Below are 12,961 nucleotides of genomic sequence, written 5' to 3'. Positions count from 1 at the left end.
AGTTTATAATGAAGAGATGTTCTCATGTGGTAAAATACTTCTGGAACCCTACTGAACTCTATTTGTTTCTATGCATCTCCAGTTCTCATCCTTCCACTTGTATTTCCATTTTAGAAGCATTTGAAAAAATAAATGGCTCTCAACCAAGCTGTGTTTTAGGATCTCTCTCTCTTTCGCAAAGAGAACTCTATGAGGGTAACAGATAATAGAAGAATCACTAGATAACATTACCTGAAAAATGCAACAGAAAGTTATCTCTGCAGCCTTGTCAATTAATTCTTTGGTTTTTAAGGAGTTCCACAGGAAGTAGATATTATAAAATCATAAAAATTATTTATATCTCACTTTTATCTTTAAGAACAAACAAACGTCTTATGGTAGCTAACAATATGCAATATAAAATGTTGAAGCAAGGCCAATAAACTGAGTTACGTACCAACATCAAGTCCTGGCAAAACCCTAGTTTTTTTCCGGAACATGATGCTAGCACACATTTCTGCCCCCCCAGCACACAATGTGAGGATGATTGGGTGGGCTTATTGGTGGGAGACTGCCAGCCAGAAGCAAACAGTTGGTATGCCTATGCCTTCCCTCTTCCACAAAATGGCTAGCTACTAATACAACCAGGATAACCAGACTTAAGCAGTCTCTTCCGGCTAAACTACAGAATGGCGAGCCCCTTACAGCGCGTCAGTCCAGGAATCAAGGTGCTGAGAGCATGCGGTCTGTTTTTAAATACACCTAAGACTGAAAACTGGAGAAATATATATATTTAATTATTTCTTTGCAGAGATGAAGTTTCATCTTTGGTAATTACTAACATAATTACTATAAAGCCACTAAGAGCACTGCATAGTGTATTCACTGTGCTGATTCACTGATTCACAGAGGCAGGCTAGCTCTTTAGCTTTCCAGGAAAGATCCTGGTGGGTCACTGTTCTGGACGATGTCGGCAACTACAGCGAGCTAAGTTCCAGTGGCACTGGCAGGATAGGTCAGAGCCAAGCAGTCCCTGCACAGTGGCCAGCACCACTAGGGCTGTTCAGATCAATGAATAAGACCATTGGTTTACTAAGGTCAGCACTGTCTACTCTGAGAGGCAGGGTCTCTCTAGGGTCTCAGGTAGGTCTTTCACATCACCTGCTACCTGATCCTTTTCAACAGAGATGCCAGGTATTGAACCCTGGCCTCCTGCATACAAAACTTATGCCCTACCACTGAGTCAAACCTCCTAAGTTTGCTTTTGAGCATCTTCAACAGTGCAATCCTACTTCAAAAGCCTGTTGATTTCAGTGAGTTTAGACTAGAGCAGCTTTGCACTACACATCTGTCACATCAGTCTGTGGCCATTTAAGACCATCAACAAAGCCCTGTTGAAACTATTTTTGCTTCAAACGAACAGTACTTCCCAGATCACTCGAACGATCTGAAACAGCAGCTCTGATGGAGTCCTTGAAAAGGTGCTGTAGGAGGTCACCCCAAGTTGGGGGGGGGGGGCGTTCCTGTTGCCTGAAGAAATATGAACTTACATTTGAAAAACAATGTGTGAAGACGAGCTGGTTTTGGAGTGACTTCTGCTGCTGCTCTCCACAAGCAAACACTCAAGACACTGAGAGCCAAATGAGAAGATCTAATGGCACTGCCTCAAAACAGAAGAAAGTAAAAAGGCAAGGAACAGGCAAAAGGGAATCACCATCCTGCTTAAAAGGAAGCCCACATCCGACTATGACGGTCGTCTCGTGTCAAAGAGACAGCGTGAGGCGGGCTCAGAAGAGAGTCGATTCCTCTCCCCCCGCCCCGTCACTTTCTCAAGAGTTACCGTTAAGTTCAGGCCCTTTCAGAGTTGGCGCATGAGCAGTAAGATCATTGGGGGGGGGGAGAAGGAAGCAGACGGGGCGGTCCACTCCCCTCCCCATATTAAAAGGAAAGGATTCAAAAACATGTAGCAGCTCTTCTCTCTCAAGGCGACAGGGGAAGGGCGGGGGATACAGAAACTGGCATCCCGGGTTAGGGTCCTACATCTCCCCACCAGGGAGTTCTAACGAAAGCCGAAGATGGAAGAAGCCGCAGCTTGTCTCTTAACGAAGTTTCCTACTTCTTCCCCATCGCCTGTTTTGCTACCAGCCTACCACTAAGGTCTGTGCTGTGCTGGGCGGCTGCCAAACTCACCGTGCGCTGTTCGCTGTAAAAAAAAAAAAAAGTTCCCCGCCCGCTTCGCCATTTTAGCCCTTCCTTCTCACTCGGGCCCGATACGGGGAGCGGGAGGGCTCAAACCGCGCAGCTTAGCTGGCCTCAGGGCGTCGACGGCCTGGCGCGGGAGAAGCTCTCACTTCCCAGCTCGGCTGGGCTCGGCAGTCCTCTCCGAAAGGAGGCTCCGTCGGTCTCCTGTTTTGCAGACGCACTTTCCATTCCTCGTGGAAAGCGAAATTCCCTGGAGCGGGAAGGCAGAAGCGGCCTCCGGTCCCAGAAAGCACACGGGAAAGCTGGGAGTCTGGCCAGAAAGGCTGCTTTTAAGAGTTCGCCTGCCTAGCCCCTTGCACGGGTCGAATAGGATGCGCTACGCCGCAGCTGCTCTCTAAGGCTGGCGGTGGTTTTGCGACTTTCAACACTCCAAACTGAAGGGAACATTCTGCCCCTCAGTGACTCCGAGCGCGTAGAGTTCCCGTCTGGGAGGGCAGCAACGTGTTGAGGGCGGAACAGGACTGCGTTCTGTGGCATTTCATGACATTGTAACCCTTAAGCGTCAGCAACCTCTGAGAACGCACAGAGGTCCTTTCCAACAAAGGAAAACAATTAGTGCGGCCATCTTTGGCTTTTCCAGGAATTAAAGCTATTAAAGACTTCGAGCAATGTAGTTTCCTAAGTAGGCAGAGTGAGGTTTGTTTGTTTTTTAATTTTAAAAAAGTTTTCAATTTTAGTTTCTCCGGACGTTAGAGCTTCTCCAGCATTCATCGAGTTTTTTCTAGCTGAGGAGAGCAAAGTTTTCTTCTTAAAGGCTTCTACTGAGGAGTCTGAGATTGGAACTTCCCCCAAAAGCAATGCATTGGGGTACTGGGAAGAAGTGACAACTGAAGGAAATAGATGCTCACACATATGATCAAAGTTACTGTACTTGCCCGTTTCTCCTATTCCCTGTACAGCTGCCACTCTTTAAGAGACTGATTAAAATGTCGAATTCACTGCCAGCAAATGTAGTGATGACCACAGGAATAAACAACTTTAAAGGGGGATTAAATTCATGGATTGTAAATCTAGCAAGGCTACTAGCCATAGTGACAGGGGAACCTCCAGGAGAGGCACTAAACCTCTGAATCCCAGAGTCAGGATGTAACATCAGGGCAAAGTCTCTGTCTGTATGCTCTGTTGTTGACCCTCCAGAATAACAGGTTGGCCACTGAGACAGGATGCTGGACTAGATGGCCCATTGGTCTGATCCAGCAGGGGTCTATTTTAGAGGACTTAAGAGGCATAGTTGATTTACATAATTGTTAAGCAGGGACAAGGGGGATGGGAAGGAGGCCAGTAGCTCTCTCCCTATACACACACAGTCTTTGTGACTGAGGTTACACCATTATAACCCTGCCAATTATAAGATTTGCAGTAAACATGCCTAAAGTAATTTACTGGCACCATGCTTTAGTTAAGAACATAAGAAGAGACTTCTCAGTTGTCAGCTATTCACAAAAATGGATTCCATCTGAATTCAGTTAAGAATGCACATTCTCATTTATGATGCGAAATTAGTTGTGTGAATTGTTCTGTAGTCAGGATTCTAGTAGCATAGCATCTCTCCTCACAGTACAAAGAACTACCCCTTACAAATAGTTCCTGCTTATATGAAATCTGTTCATACAGGGAGTACTGGAAATATTTCCAAGAACACTGATCTAGGATACAGACTTATTTTATGAACAGACCATCACAACTCAGAACTAAGCATTCCTTACTGTGTGTATAACTTAAACCTCCTCCTTAGCCTACAGAAGAATGGTTTAAAGATGCATTTTATTCTTTATCAAATTATCTTGAACAGGAGCAAATATTTTCCTATAATTGCACAACGGAGGGACAATTAACATATTATAAAGCACCTGCCTTGAAATAAACCCTTCAAAAACAGAAAGAGCCAAGCAAGGTCCTGTTGGGCTGAAGAAGCATACAACCATAAGTAAAATGGAAACTGAAGCATATCTAAAAAGTTGCATATAAACCTGGAGTGACCATCCATCACACAGGAAAACTGCTTTAGGAATGGTATAACTCTGTACACACTGTATCTTTTTGCAAGACTATGTAGCACCACAAGATAAAATACACTCCACATCACTAACACACTCAAAGCTGTTTGTACTTTTTAATGCACTTTCACACAAAAAAAACCCCTTAGTAAAACAAAAGAAAAAACAAATGCAAAGGTTGGTAGTATGCTTTCTTCCTTGTATGGAACCGGGTACATCTTCCTTTGTACAATGTCAAGCTTGAGAAGCCTTCCAGACCTAATCAGCCATCCTGAAAACTGCACTTCAAGCAAGATCAAGTAAAAAAATCCAACAAAGCATAGCAGGAACTCCCTTAAGTTAAGTAACCATGCCCATACATATTGTTATTGGGGAATCACTCTGAAAGAGGACTCTGCATTTGAAAACAGAAAGAAAGAAGCTGCTCCCCTAGTGAAGGACCCACAACACTTTCCACTTTCACCAAGCCACTGGTGATATTACTGGCAGATTTCTACTATTCAGATTTTAAACTATTTCATCTACATATAACCATGACCTGGATTCGAGTATACGCTAATTTGAATGGACAAGAAAACAAATGACATTAGTGCACACATAATAAAATGCATCCATGCTAGGGAATCTTGGCAACTTTTTTCTAATATTAATAAAAGCACATCATGCACATTTTGGAGAATAAGTAAACAGTATTTTTTTAAATGAAAGAGGTAGCACAACACATTAGCTTTAATTACTCCAGCATTAAAAATGAAACCTTTTAGTTTAAAAAGTCTTTACATTAATCTGTTTACCCTGGTCAGCAACTAGTTTTTGTTGTTGGAGGTTCAATTGATAACATATTGGACATGATGGGTCAAAGAGCCAAACCTGGCCATTCAAAATTGCCCACTATTGCCCTGTTTTCAGGAGTGAAAGCTCATTCACCATCCTCTTGCCTATGGAGTTGGTAACGGTGAGATGGCAAAGACGGTACTCCTCAGAGGGCTATCATTTGCTGACACCTATGACTGCAATATTTCATTTAAACAAGAGATAGCTAAATAAAATACATTTCAGTGAGTTTCTTTATGGAAGACTGAAAGCCTTTTACCTTGTAATGTATAGTAACCAACTATGGGATAAGATGGTACCACTACTGGAACTAGACTCCCACTACCCTATTGCACTGGAAGCCAGCATGAGAACCTCAGTACCAGCAGCTCTGTCTGTATAAGAATAATTGCCGCAAACAAGAGTGTTGCATTAAAAGGTTCTCATATCTGCCTACCAAGGCTATTTCCAACAGCTGTTACCTAATACTTCAGGTGCTGTCCTGTAGCCCTTAAATTTAGTGCCTGTGAACAACTATGCATGCAGGAAATGGTAGCAGAATGGACCAAAAGGGAACACAATACGTAGATTGTGAGTACAATCTTATGCAGAGTTTCTCTGCATTGGACTGCACTTACCTAACACAGGATGCTTATTGTGTTGGAAGATATATGGCCTTGTTAGAATGACAGAAATGTTTCAGTTATGATTTGTTTTCAAGTGTAACTGTATTAATAGCTAAAAGCCAGTAATCAAGTTTAGTCATTCGGGGGATATTTAAAAAGTCCATAACATGCAAGAGGTACAAAACCCATTCTTAAATATAAAGTGACACTATAATATATGAAATTGTGTATAAAACTAAGAACACAATATGGAAAAAGCAAACTAAGAAATCAGTTGTGAAACTTCAGTGCAAAATTTTGGTGGGAGCATAATTTTTTTTTTTTAGAAAAAAACCTTACAAGGTCTGTAGTGGCACTTCTGAAATGGCAGTTGACTCTGCATCAGCATCTGGATAATGTGAAACTAATTTCTCTTTCAGTCATTGGTCTAAACGCATAGTCAGACCTTAATTATATGCATTCAAGTGTAGGGTGTAATTAAAATGCAGTGCATCATTAAAACAACTTTGTTAATTTTTAAGGAATTAGTGCCAAACAAATTAATTCCTTAGCATCCAAACTTCAGAGCATGTGTAGGAAATATAATGCAGATTGGATGGTTAATCTTTCACACATTGGACTACTTTTGATTCTTCATTCATAAGTAAGTGTTCACAGGATTAGGACTCAAGTAATGTGCAGATTTCACATAACTTGAGACTCCCAATGTAAGTATTTTGGGCAGAATATTTTGCAACAATACAAGATAGTTTAAAAAACCAGAGTGGACAGTGATGTCACTGCAAACATAAAGTGGCAAATATATTCTAGCTCTGAAGTTTACCAAAACTATTTAAGCCCACCCATTGTGTTTTCTGTGTCATTCAAAGAACAACAAGGGAAAAAGGATTGTCTCCAATCCAAATGAAAATAATTTAAGGAGAACTACTTTGCAGATTTTTGTTTTACCAGATCACAGTTAACTTCAGCCAGACAAGCTTTCCAAACGTTTTCCTTTGACATTCATTAACAGTGCCTATTAGCTCTTTCTACATAGCCTTCTGAAAAGGCTAGAATGAACCTCAACCTTTATCAACAGATATAAGATATCAAGGCAGCATATTTCACAAGATCACAGCATTGGAAGGAAAAAAACCTGTATCTATCAGTGATACAAACAATAGAGTAAACCCTGTTTATGCTGTGACACAAAACCATTCTGCGTAACACACACACACTTCAAATTCTCAATACAAGAATAAATGTAAAAATTTCTAAGTAGAAAAAATAGCAAGTTCTGAAAACCTCCTGCATTTCCTTTTCCGTGTGGGAGCAGATGTCAGCATGGCAAATTTAGTTTCATAGTAAAGGGAGTTTGGACTTTGAAGCAGATTTTTAATTGTTACATAATTAACTTAAAAGTAAAATTGGATCTTCTAGCTCATAGAAGGGGATTGAGCTGGCCTGGCTGTCCCCAGAGTCTGAATCATAAGGAGCGTCTGGAAGTTCCATGAAGCTGCATGCCAGTTGTTCATCTTCAGCATCGGACCGGACATAGCAAGAATAGTTAGAAAATTCCTCTTCCTCTATACTGTTGAAGTCCTGGGGGATGTATAGCATCCCGGGGTAGTTCCTGCTCACCAAGTCACTAGTAGTTTTAAGTGAGATCTTTCTAAATGCCATGAGATGCATATGAGAAAACTTTGAATACTTGAAACGTTTAAAGCCTAGGGATTCTATTGCGATTTTCCAACTTTTCATCATCATAGCATGGCGATTTTGATGGGCAGAGTCAGGCGTGATAATAAGCAGCAATCCATTCAATCCAAGAAGTTCATGGGCCTTTTTGCAACATATCCATCGTTGATAAGGTGATGGGAAGTAAGAAAGGAGGAGGGAGAAGACAACAACATGGAATAATTCCCCAGGCAGAGAATCGATAGGATTTTTCAGTTGCTTCAAAAAAGCATCTATGGCATCTTGCGCAAGCTGAAGAGGCTGTTGAATCTGAAGGTTTAAGAAGTCACATTTGTAGACACTCTGGAGGAAGAAGCACAGAGATAGCTATATGATTATGTGTTGTTAGGATACAAGCTGGGTACAGAAAAGCTATCAATTTGAAGCATAAAGTGACAAACCCATGGGCACTGTAGCTGTTTCACATGAGATCACTGAACTGTGAAATTTAAGTTCATTCTTCAAAAAAACAAAAACAAAGGAGAAAAAGAGTAGGTTTGATATGCTCAGAAGTGAATATTCAAGCCTTATTATACTGATCACGCAACACTAAAAGGCTTACCAATACAGGCTTGTAAAAATAAAAAAGAATTATGGCAGGTACCTTCAAATACTGAATTGTAGCCATTCAGAAAGTAAAAGTTCACCATTTCAGTATTTTAGTCAGAAGAGATTTAAGACACAGCTCAGCCAGAGTTAAGCATTTCTTTAATCCACTGGTTTCACAGAACTTAATGTGCTCTGGTCTCTTCTGCAGGGCTTACAATGCTTAACTGTTTCTGTAGCAAAAAAACTCAAATTAATGGCAAGATTATTACAGAACTGAAATATTGGTTCTGCTGTTTCCTATACAACTGCATTCCTGTAAAAATACAGGGTGATCTTCTGCCCATGTGATATACACTGTTAATACAACCCAAATGATAGTTAGTGCTACAATTTAATGATTTTTTCCCCTCAGTAACTACTGTAAACAACCCTGATTTTTTTGAATAAGTTGCAGTGTCAATACTTCATACCTCAACTGCGGGAACAATGTCAATGCCAACAGTCAAAAATTCTTCAAACTTCAGAAATGGATTAAAACAGCTGCCAACATCAAGTAATCTGATCTTCCCTGAAGGATGCACCAGTCTAAACAGAAATAAATTCAGTTTATGAAGTCACCTTTTAAAAGCACACAGCAGGTATTTGTAATTCTACTCAAAGCATGACACATTTTTAACTGCAGTTGTATAACATACATCAATTTTGGTTGATTTGTGTGCTATTTTGTCAGTTAAAAAAAAAAAGATGTCAGGTTGGATCCAGCCAGCATTTCTCTTGGAGAAAAAGGAAGGATGGGTCCCCTTTGACAACCCCAAAATGGGATCTACATACATAAAAGCTACATGGGATGGGATGGAAACTGTAGGAAGGAGAAGAATTAGGCAAGCGTTAAAAAAAAAAAAAAAGCTAACCAGATTCAAGTTTTGTGGGCCCACCATAATTTCTGTGCTTAAAACAATGTCATTAATACACTTGTACTTTAAAGATGACAACACAGTTCAGAGGGCAATTTTTTTAAAAAAAATTCAGATTGTTTAGCACACTCTTCAGTTTAAGGATCCTGAAGTGTCATTTCAGAATACAGCATTCAAATAAATTTATCACATGACTCACATAGGACTATCGGTTTAAATCCATGTTATTTTGCAAGTTATGGCTTACTTTAATGGGCATTAGCATATTACGATAAAATATATTAAGAGTATTAGATTTTAGCTCATATGTAACATCAGCAGTACCATTGTGCATTTTAATGTTGAGTATCACATACTACAATGCGAAGTTCTGCGAGGCTTGCCATCACACTTACATCAAAACCTGTATTTGGGTCCCAGCCCACATGCCCAATATGCCTAGAAGAAAGCAAAACAAAAATCAGAAGGTCTAGTACACACAATTATGAGGTTAAAATACCGTATTTTCCGGCGTATAAGACGACTGGGCGTATAAGACGACCCCCAACTTTTCCAGTTAAAATATAGAGTTTTCCAGTTAAAATATAGAGCTGTGCTGATGCTTCTGGCGTACCGGCGTATAAGACGACCCCCCACTTCTGAGAAGATTTCCCTGGGTTAAAAAGTAGTCTTATACGCAGGAAAATACGGTATTTTGCTACCAGGTCCCCAAGTGATGTTTTCCTGATTCTCTGGTTCTAGCCGCACTTTTCTGGTGTCTGATCGCTCCTGTGGTGTTGAGCCACTTCCGGTTTAAACCCCCTCCCCATTAGAAAGCTGCCCGAGGCTTCCACTTTTCGCCTGCCATTTTTTAATGCGTTGGAGGTGTGCACATAGGCGGCGCTCCGCCACCACCTTTAGAAAACCAACATTTAAATGGTCACTTGTTTTAGTGTTTAGATGAGTTCGGGATCTCACAGAGGCCATTTTCGGGTCAAACATTTAAATGGAAGTCTTTTGTTGGAGGGGTTCGATTGATTCGCCCTGGTGGTTCTGCGCATGCGCCATGATAGTTCCCCCCTTTCTACGGAAGGGCGCCTATGTGCATGCGCAAACTGAGGACATTTTTTTAAAAACCTGCCAACGCATGCTCCCGCGCGTCATTAGTGTAGATACCGGGGAGTGACATGACTGTGCGGTGAGGCGGGATAAGGGAGGTAAGTGTGATTGCGATTATCCAGATCAAATATAACCCGGTTAGAACCGGAGCAGTTTAATCCGCTCTCAGCACACTGTCTGACCACACCCTCCAAGTCCCACACAATGTCACACCCAACCTGTGACACAAAAGGAATACCTAAAATACAATATTTAGTTGCCATGGGTTTATCCACATGAGTTCTGGGAGATGTACTTTAATAAACATATTATGAATTCAGTTAGAGATCTTTAGCATCTATCACACAACTGCATAGTTTGTTGGAGGAAAAGAGTGAATGTTAAGTCAGTGTAAGCCAAGCCTTTAAAAGTTCTATTGATTACAATGCGCTGTTTTGCACTGCAATCAATGGGACTTAAAAATGGTCAGCTATGGACAGATCATGCCCACTGTTAACTTGGCTGCAATGCTAATAATAATGGAAACAACCACTAACTACTATTAAACACTTACTCATCCATTAAAGAAGTTGTGTTTATGCAGTGTTCTGAAGAATTCTCTCTTTTTGGAGTCATGGTTTGTGTACTTTGTGCGGCAAGAACTGCTCGTTTCTCATCTTTTTCAAGAGCTTTCCTTTTCCCACCATTATGAAAATACTCCCGACACACACTAAAAAAAAGTCAAAGAAATAACAAATTTACAACCAATTATGGCATTTAGATTTATATCTACAGAGCAGAAATTTCCCCATTTTGTTGCAGCCCCCAAAATGCTACTCATGGAAACAGATAGGGGACTCCCAAGAATAGCACGAGGTTTGCAGCAGGAAGGGGGAAATCACTGAAATGTCACTCTCTTTTGCAGAAATTGCTCCACTGGATCCAAGCCTTATCCTCCTATTTTCTAAAGACACCTTACTGTGATAGTACAACAATTTAAGTAATGTATGAATATTGTTGCTAAAAATGACATGCCTCCATTTCATTGATATCACTGTCTTAACATTCTGATTAGCAAGTGGCCAGATCCAGAATGGTCTACCAGACATGCGGCAAGAATGGAACCACTCTGGATGATGAAACCTGTGACAATGACTGGCTCACCAAGGAAGGCTGCTATGGCAGCATTCTTAGAAGTTGGGCCCAGCTCAGCACTTCTACCTTCACAGAAAGCTTGCAAAAATCAATGCTTTTTTCTATTGTGCTTGATCTTTATAACTGATCCCCTTCCCAATGCCAAACAGTACACTACTCACACACATATTCTCCTCATTTATATGTTATGTGCCTGGAAGCCTGCTTGCCGCCTACCTGTGTGCCCTAGTAGCTCAAATACTGATCAGGCGCAGATTCGTTCCCTTTGAGTTTATTACCTGGAATAGCTGCAGGATTGCCTGCTTGGCCCAAGCCAAGCACCCATCCTCAGAACTCCCTTCAAGCCATAGCTAATGTACCAGTCAGAAAACCAATGAAACTAAGCCACCCAAATTATTCCCGAACAGAAAAGGGATGGATAATATTTTCCCATCTCTACTGCTCTGACTGCACCTGTAACTCAGGTTCTCCTCAATAAACTATCACTGATCATTTTGACCTATTATTCTAAGCCTGCTGTGGCATAACAACTCTTTTGATCCCAAATCTTTGAGCATGCAGTATTCACTCCCCTCTGTTTGAACCTAGACCTGAATCCTGTTCACCCAGACAAGGAGGTTTATATGCGTTGTCCTGAGTACATTTGGTAACAATATACAGTTCCTTTTCACAGGGTGTATTGGACAGATATGCAGTTTTGTGTCACTTTAGACTGATGGATAAATGACCCTAATGCAGAGTTCTGAAATGCACAAGAAATTACTGAAGCATAATTGCATCTTGGTGGTACTGAGTTGTGTTCTTCCATTATCAGTGCTGCTCCCTTGTTTCCAATATCATGATGTTAATTTCAACTCTACAGATTACCATTTGAATCCTAGCACACTTTGTTTACTTAAGGGAACTTTAACTCTCTTGTGGAACAGATGGGACAAGCATTATCTGCTGAAGGCTCAGAAATCAAGAGAAGCTTTGAGCAGGGCCCTGTGGACTAGAGTTTATGCCCTGTACAGAGAAATCATGTTAACCTGCAACTCATACATTCCTTCCTTAGTTTATTCCCATCACAGTCCTTACAACATTTTGAAAACCAAAATTCAGATCAATGTATTCAAAAATAAAAGATTCTGTTGGTATGGTGAATACAAATCCCAAAAACCTCCTATGCGTCAAGATCTGAGTGGAAAATAACAGAAGTAACAAACTTGATTAAAATAGCACTCTGTATTAAATCCTTCTGCAGAACTTTGTTTCGGTTCAGGGGAAACTCAGAGAAAGGGTGAGCTAAAGAGAGGTCAAATTCCACAAGCCAGGGTATTAATTTCAGTATACTACCACATCTGTGGATATCATCAGAATTATGCATGATGCATCAATGCTGCAACCTGGGTTTACATAGCAACTAAGGGTGCTGGTGCTCTATTTGACCAGGACCATGCAATTCACACAAGAGCCCTATTAAAAAAAAGTATACCTCCTTGTAGAATTCTACTGGTTTTGTTGGTTTTTTTGCTCTATTCCTGCCTATGTGTTAGCCAGGTCAGTCACTTTTGTTTAGGCACCCCCCCGGATCATGGCCTCAAGAAATTGTTACCGAAAAACAGGCTATTTACACTTCATAAGCCTCCCATTCAATATTATCCCTCATTTCATTCATTAGCCAGAAACAATTAAACAGTTGATTCTAAAATGCAGATGCTTTAAATTAGACTGCATTCAGCCTACACTACTTTACAATGATATCCACAAATTCATGTATTACAGCTCTGCTGGCCACATATGCTTCAGAAATGGTAATGAGATCTATTTTCCCCCAGCTACATGACTAGAGCGAAGATTTAGGTGCCACATCTTTAAGCACAAGTCTTAATCC

General features: G+C 40.8%; 1 protein-coding gene across 1 annotated transcript in view; it reads right to left on the bottom strand.

Moving 5' to 3' along the window:
* Positions 1 to 6,967: 6,967 nt before the first annotated feature.
* LOC107114026 (chromosome unknown open reading frame, human C7orf60) overlaps positions 6,968 to 12,961 on the bottom strand; it is a 43,943-nt gene continuing 37,949 nt past the window's right edge. The window contains exons 3-5 of the mRNA XM_015415447.1: positions 10,508 to 10,663; positions 8,413 to 8,527; positions 6,968 to 7,696 (exon numbers count right to left, since the gene is read on the bottom strand). Coding sequence (XP_015270933.1) covers positions 7,067 to 7,696; positions 8,413 to 8,527; positions 10,508 to 10,663 — 901 coding nt within the window. The 3' untranslated portion in view covers positions 6,968 to 7,066. The remainder of the gene's footprint in view (positions 7,697 to 8,412; positions 8,528 to 10,507; positions 10,664 to 12,961) is intronic.

The sequence above is a fragment of the Gekko japonicus genome, unplaced genomic scaffold (assembly GCF_001447785.1).
Source record: "Gekko japonicus isolate JY-2015 unplaced genomic scaffold, Gekko_japonicus_V1.1 scaffold1334, whole genome shotgun sequence".
NCBI classification, from domain to species: domain Eukaryota; kingdom Metazoa; phylum Chordata; class Lepidosauria; order Squamata; family Gekkonidae; genus Gekko; species Gekko japonicus.
Note: the sequence above shows the minus strand (reverse complement) of the source record. Positions and strands in the feature narration are given on the sequence as shown.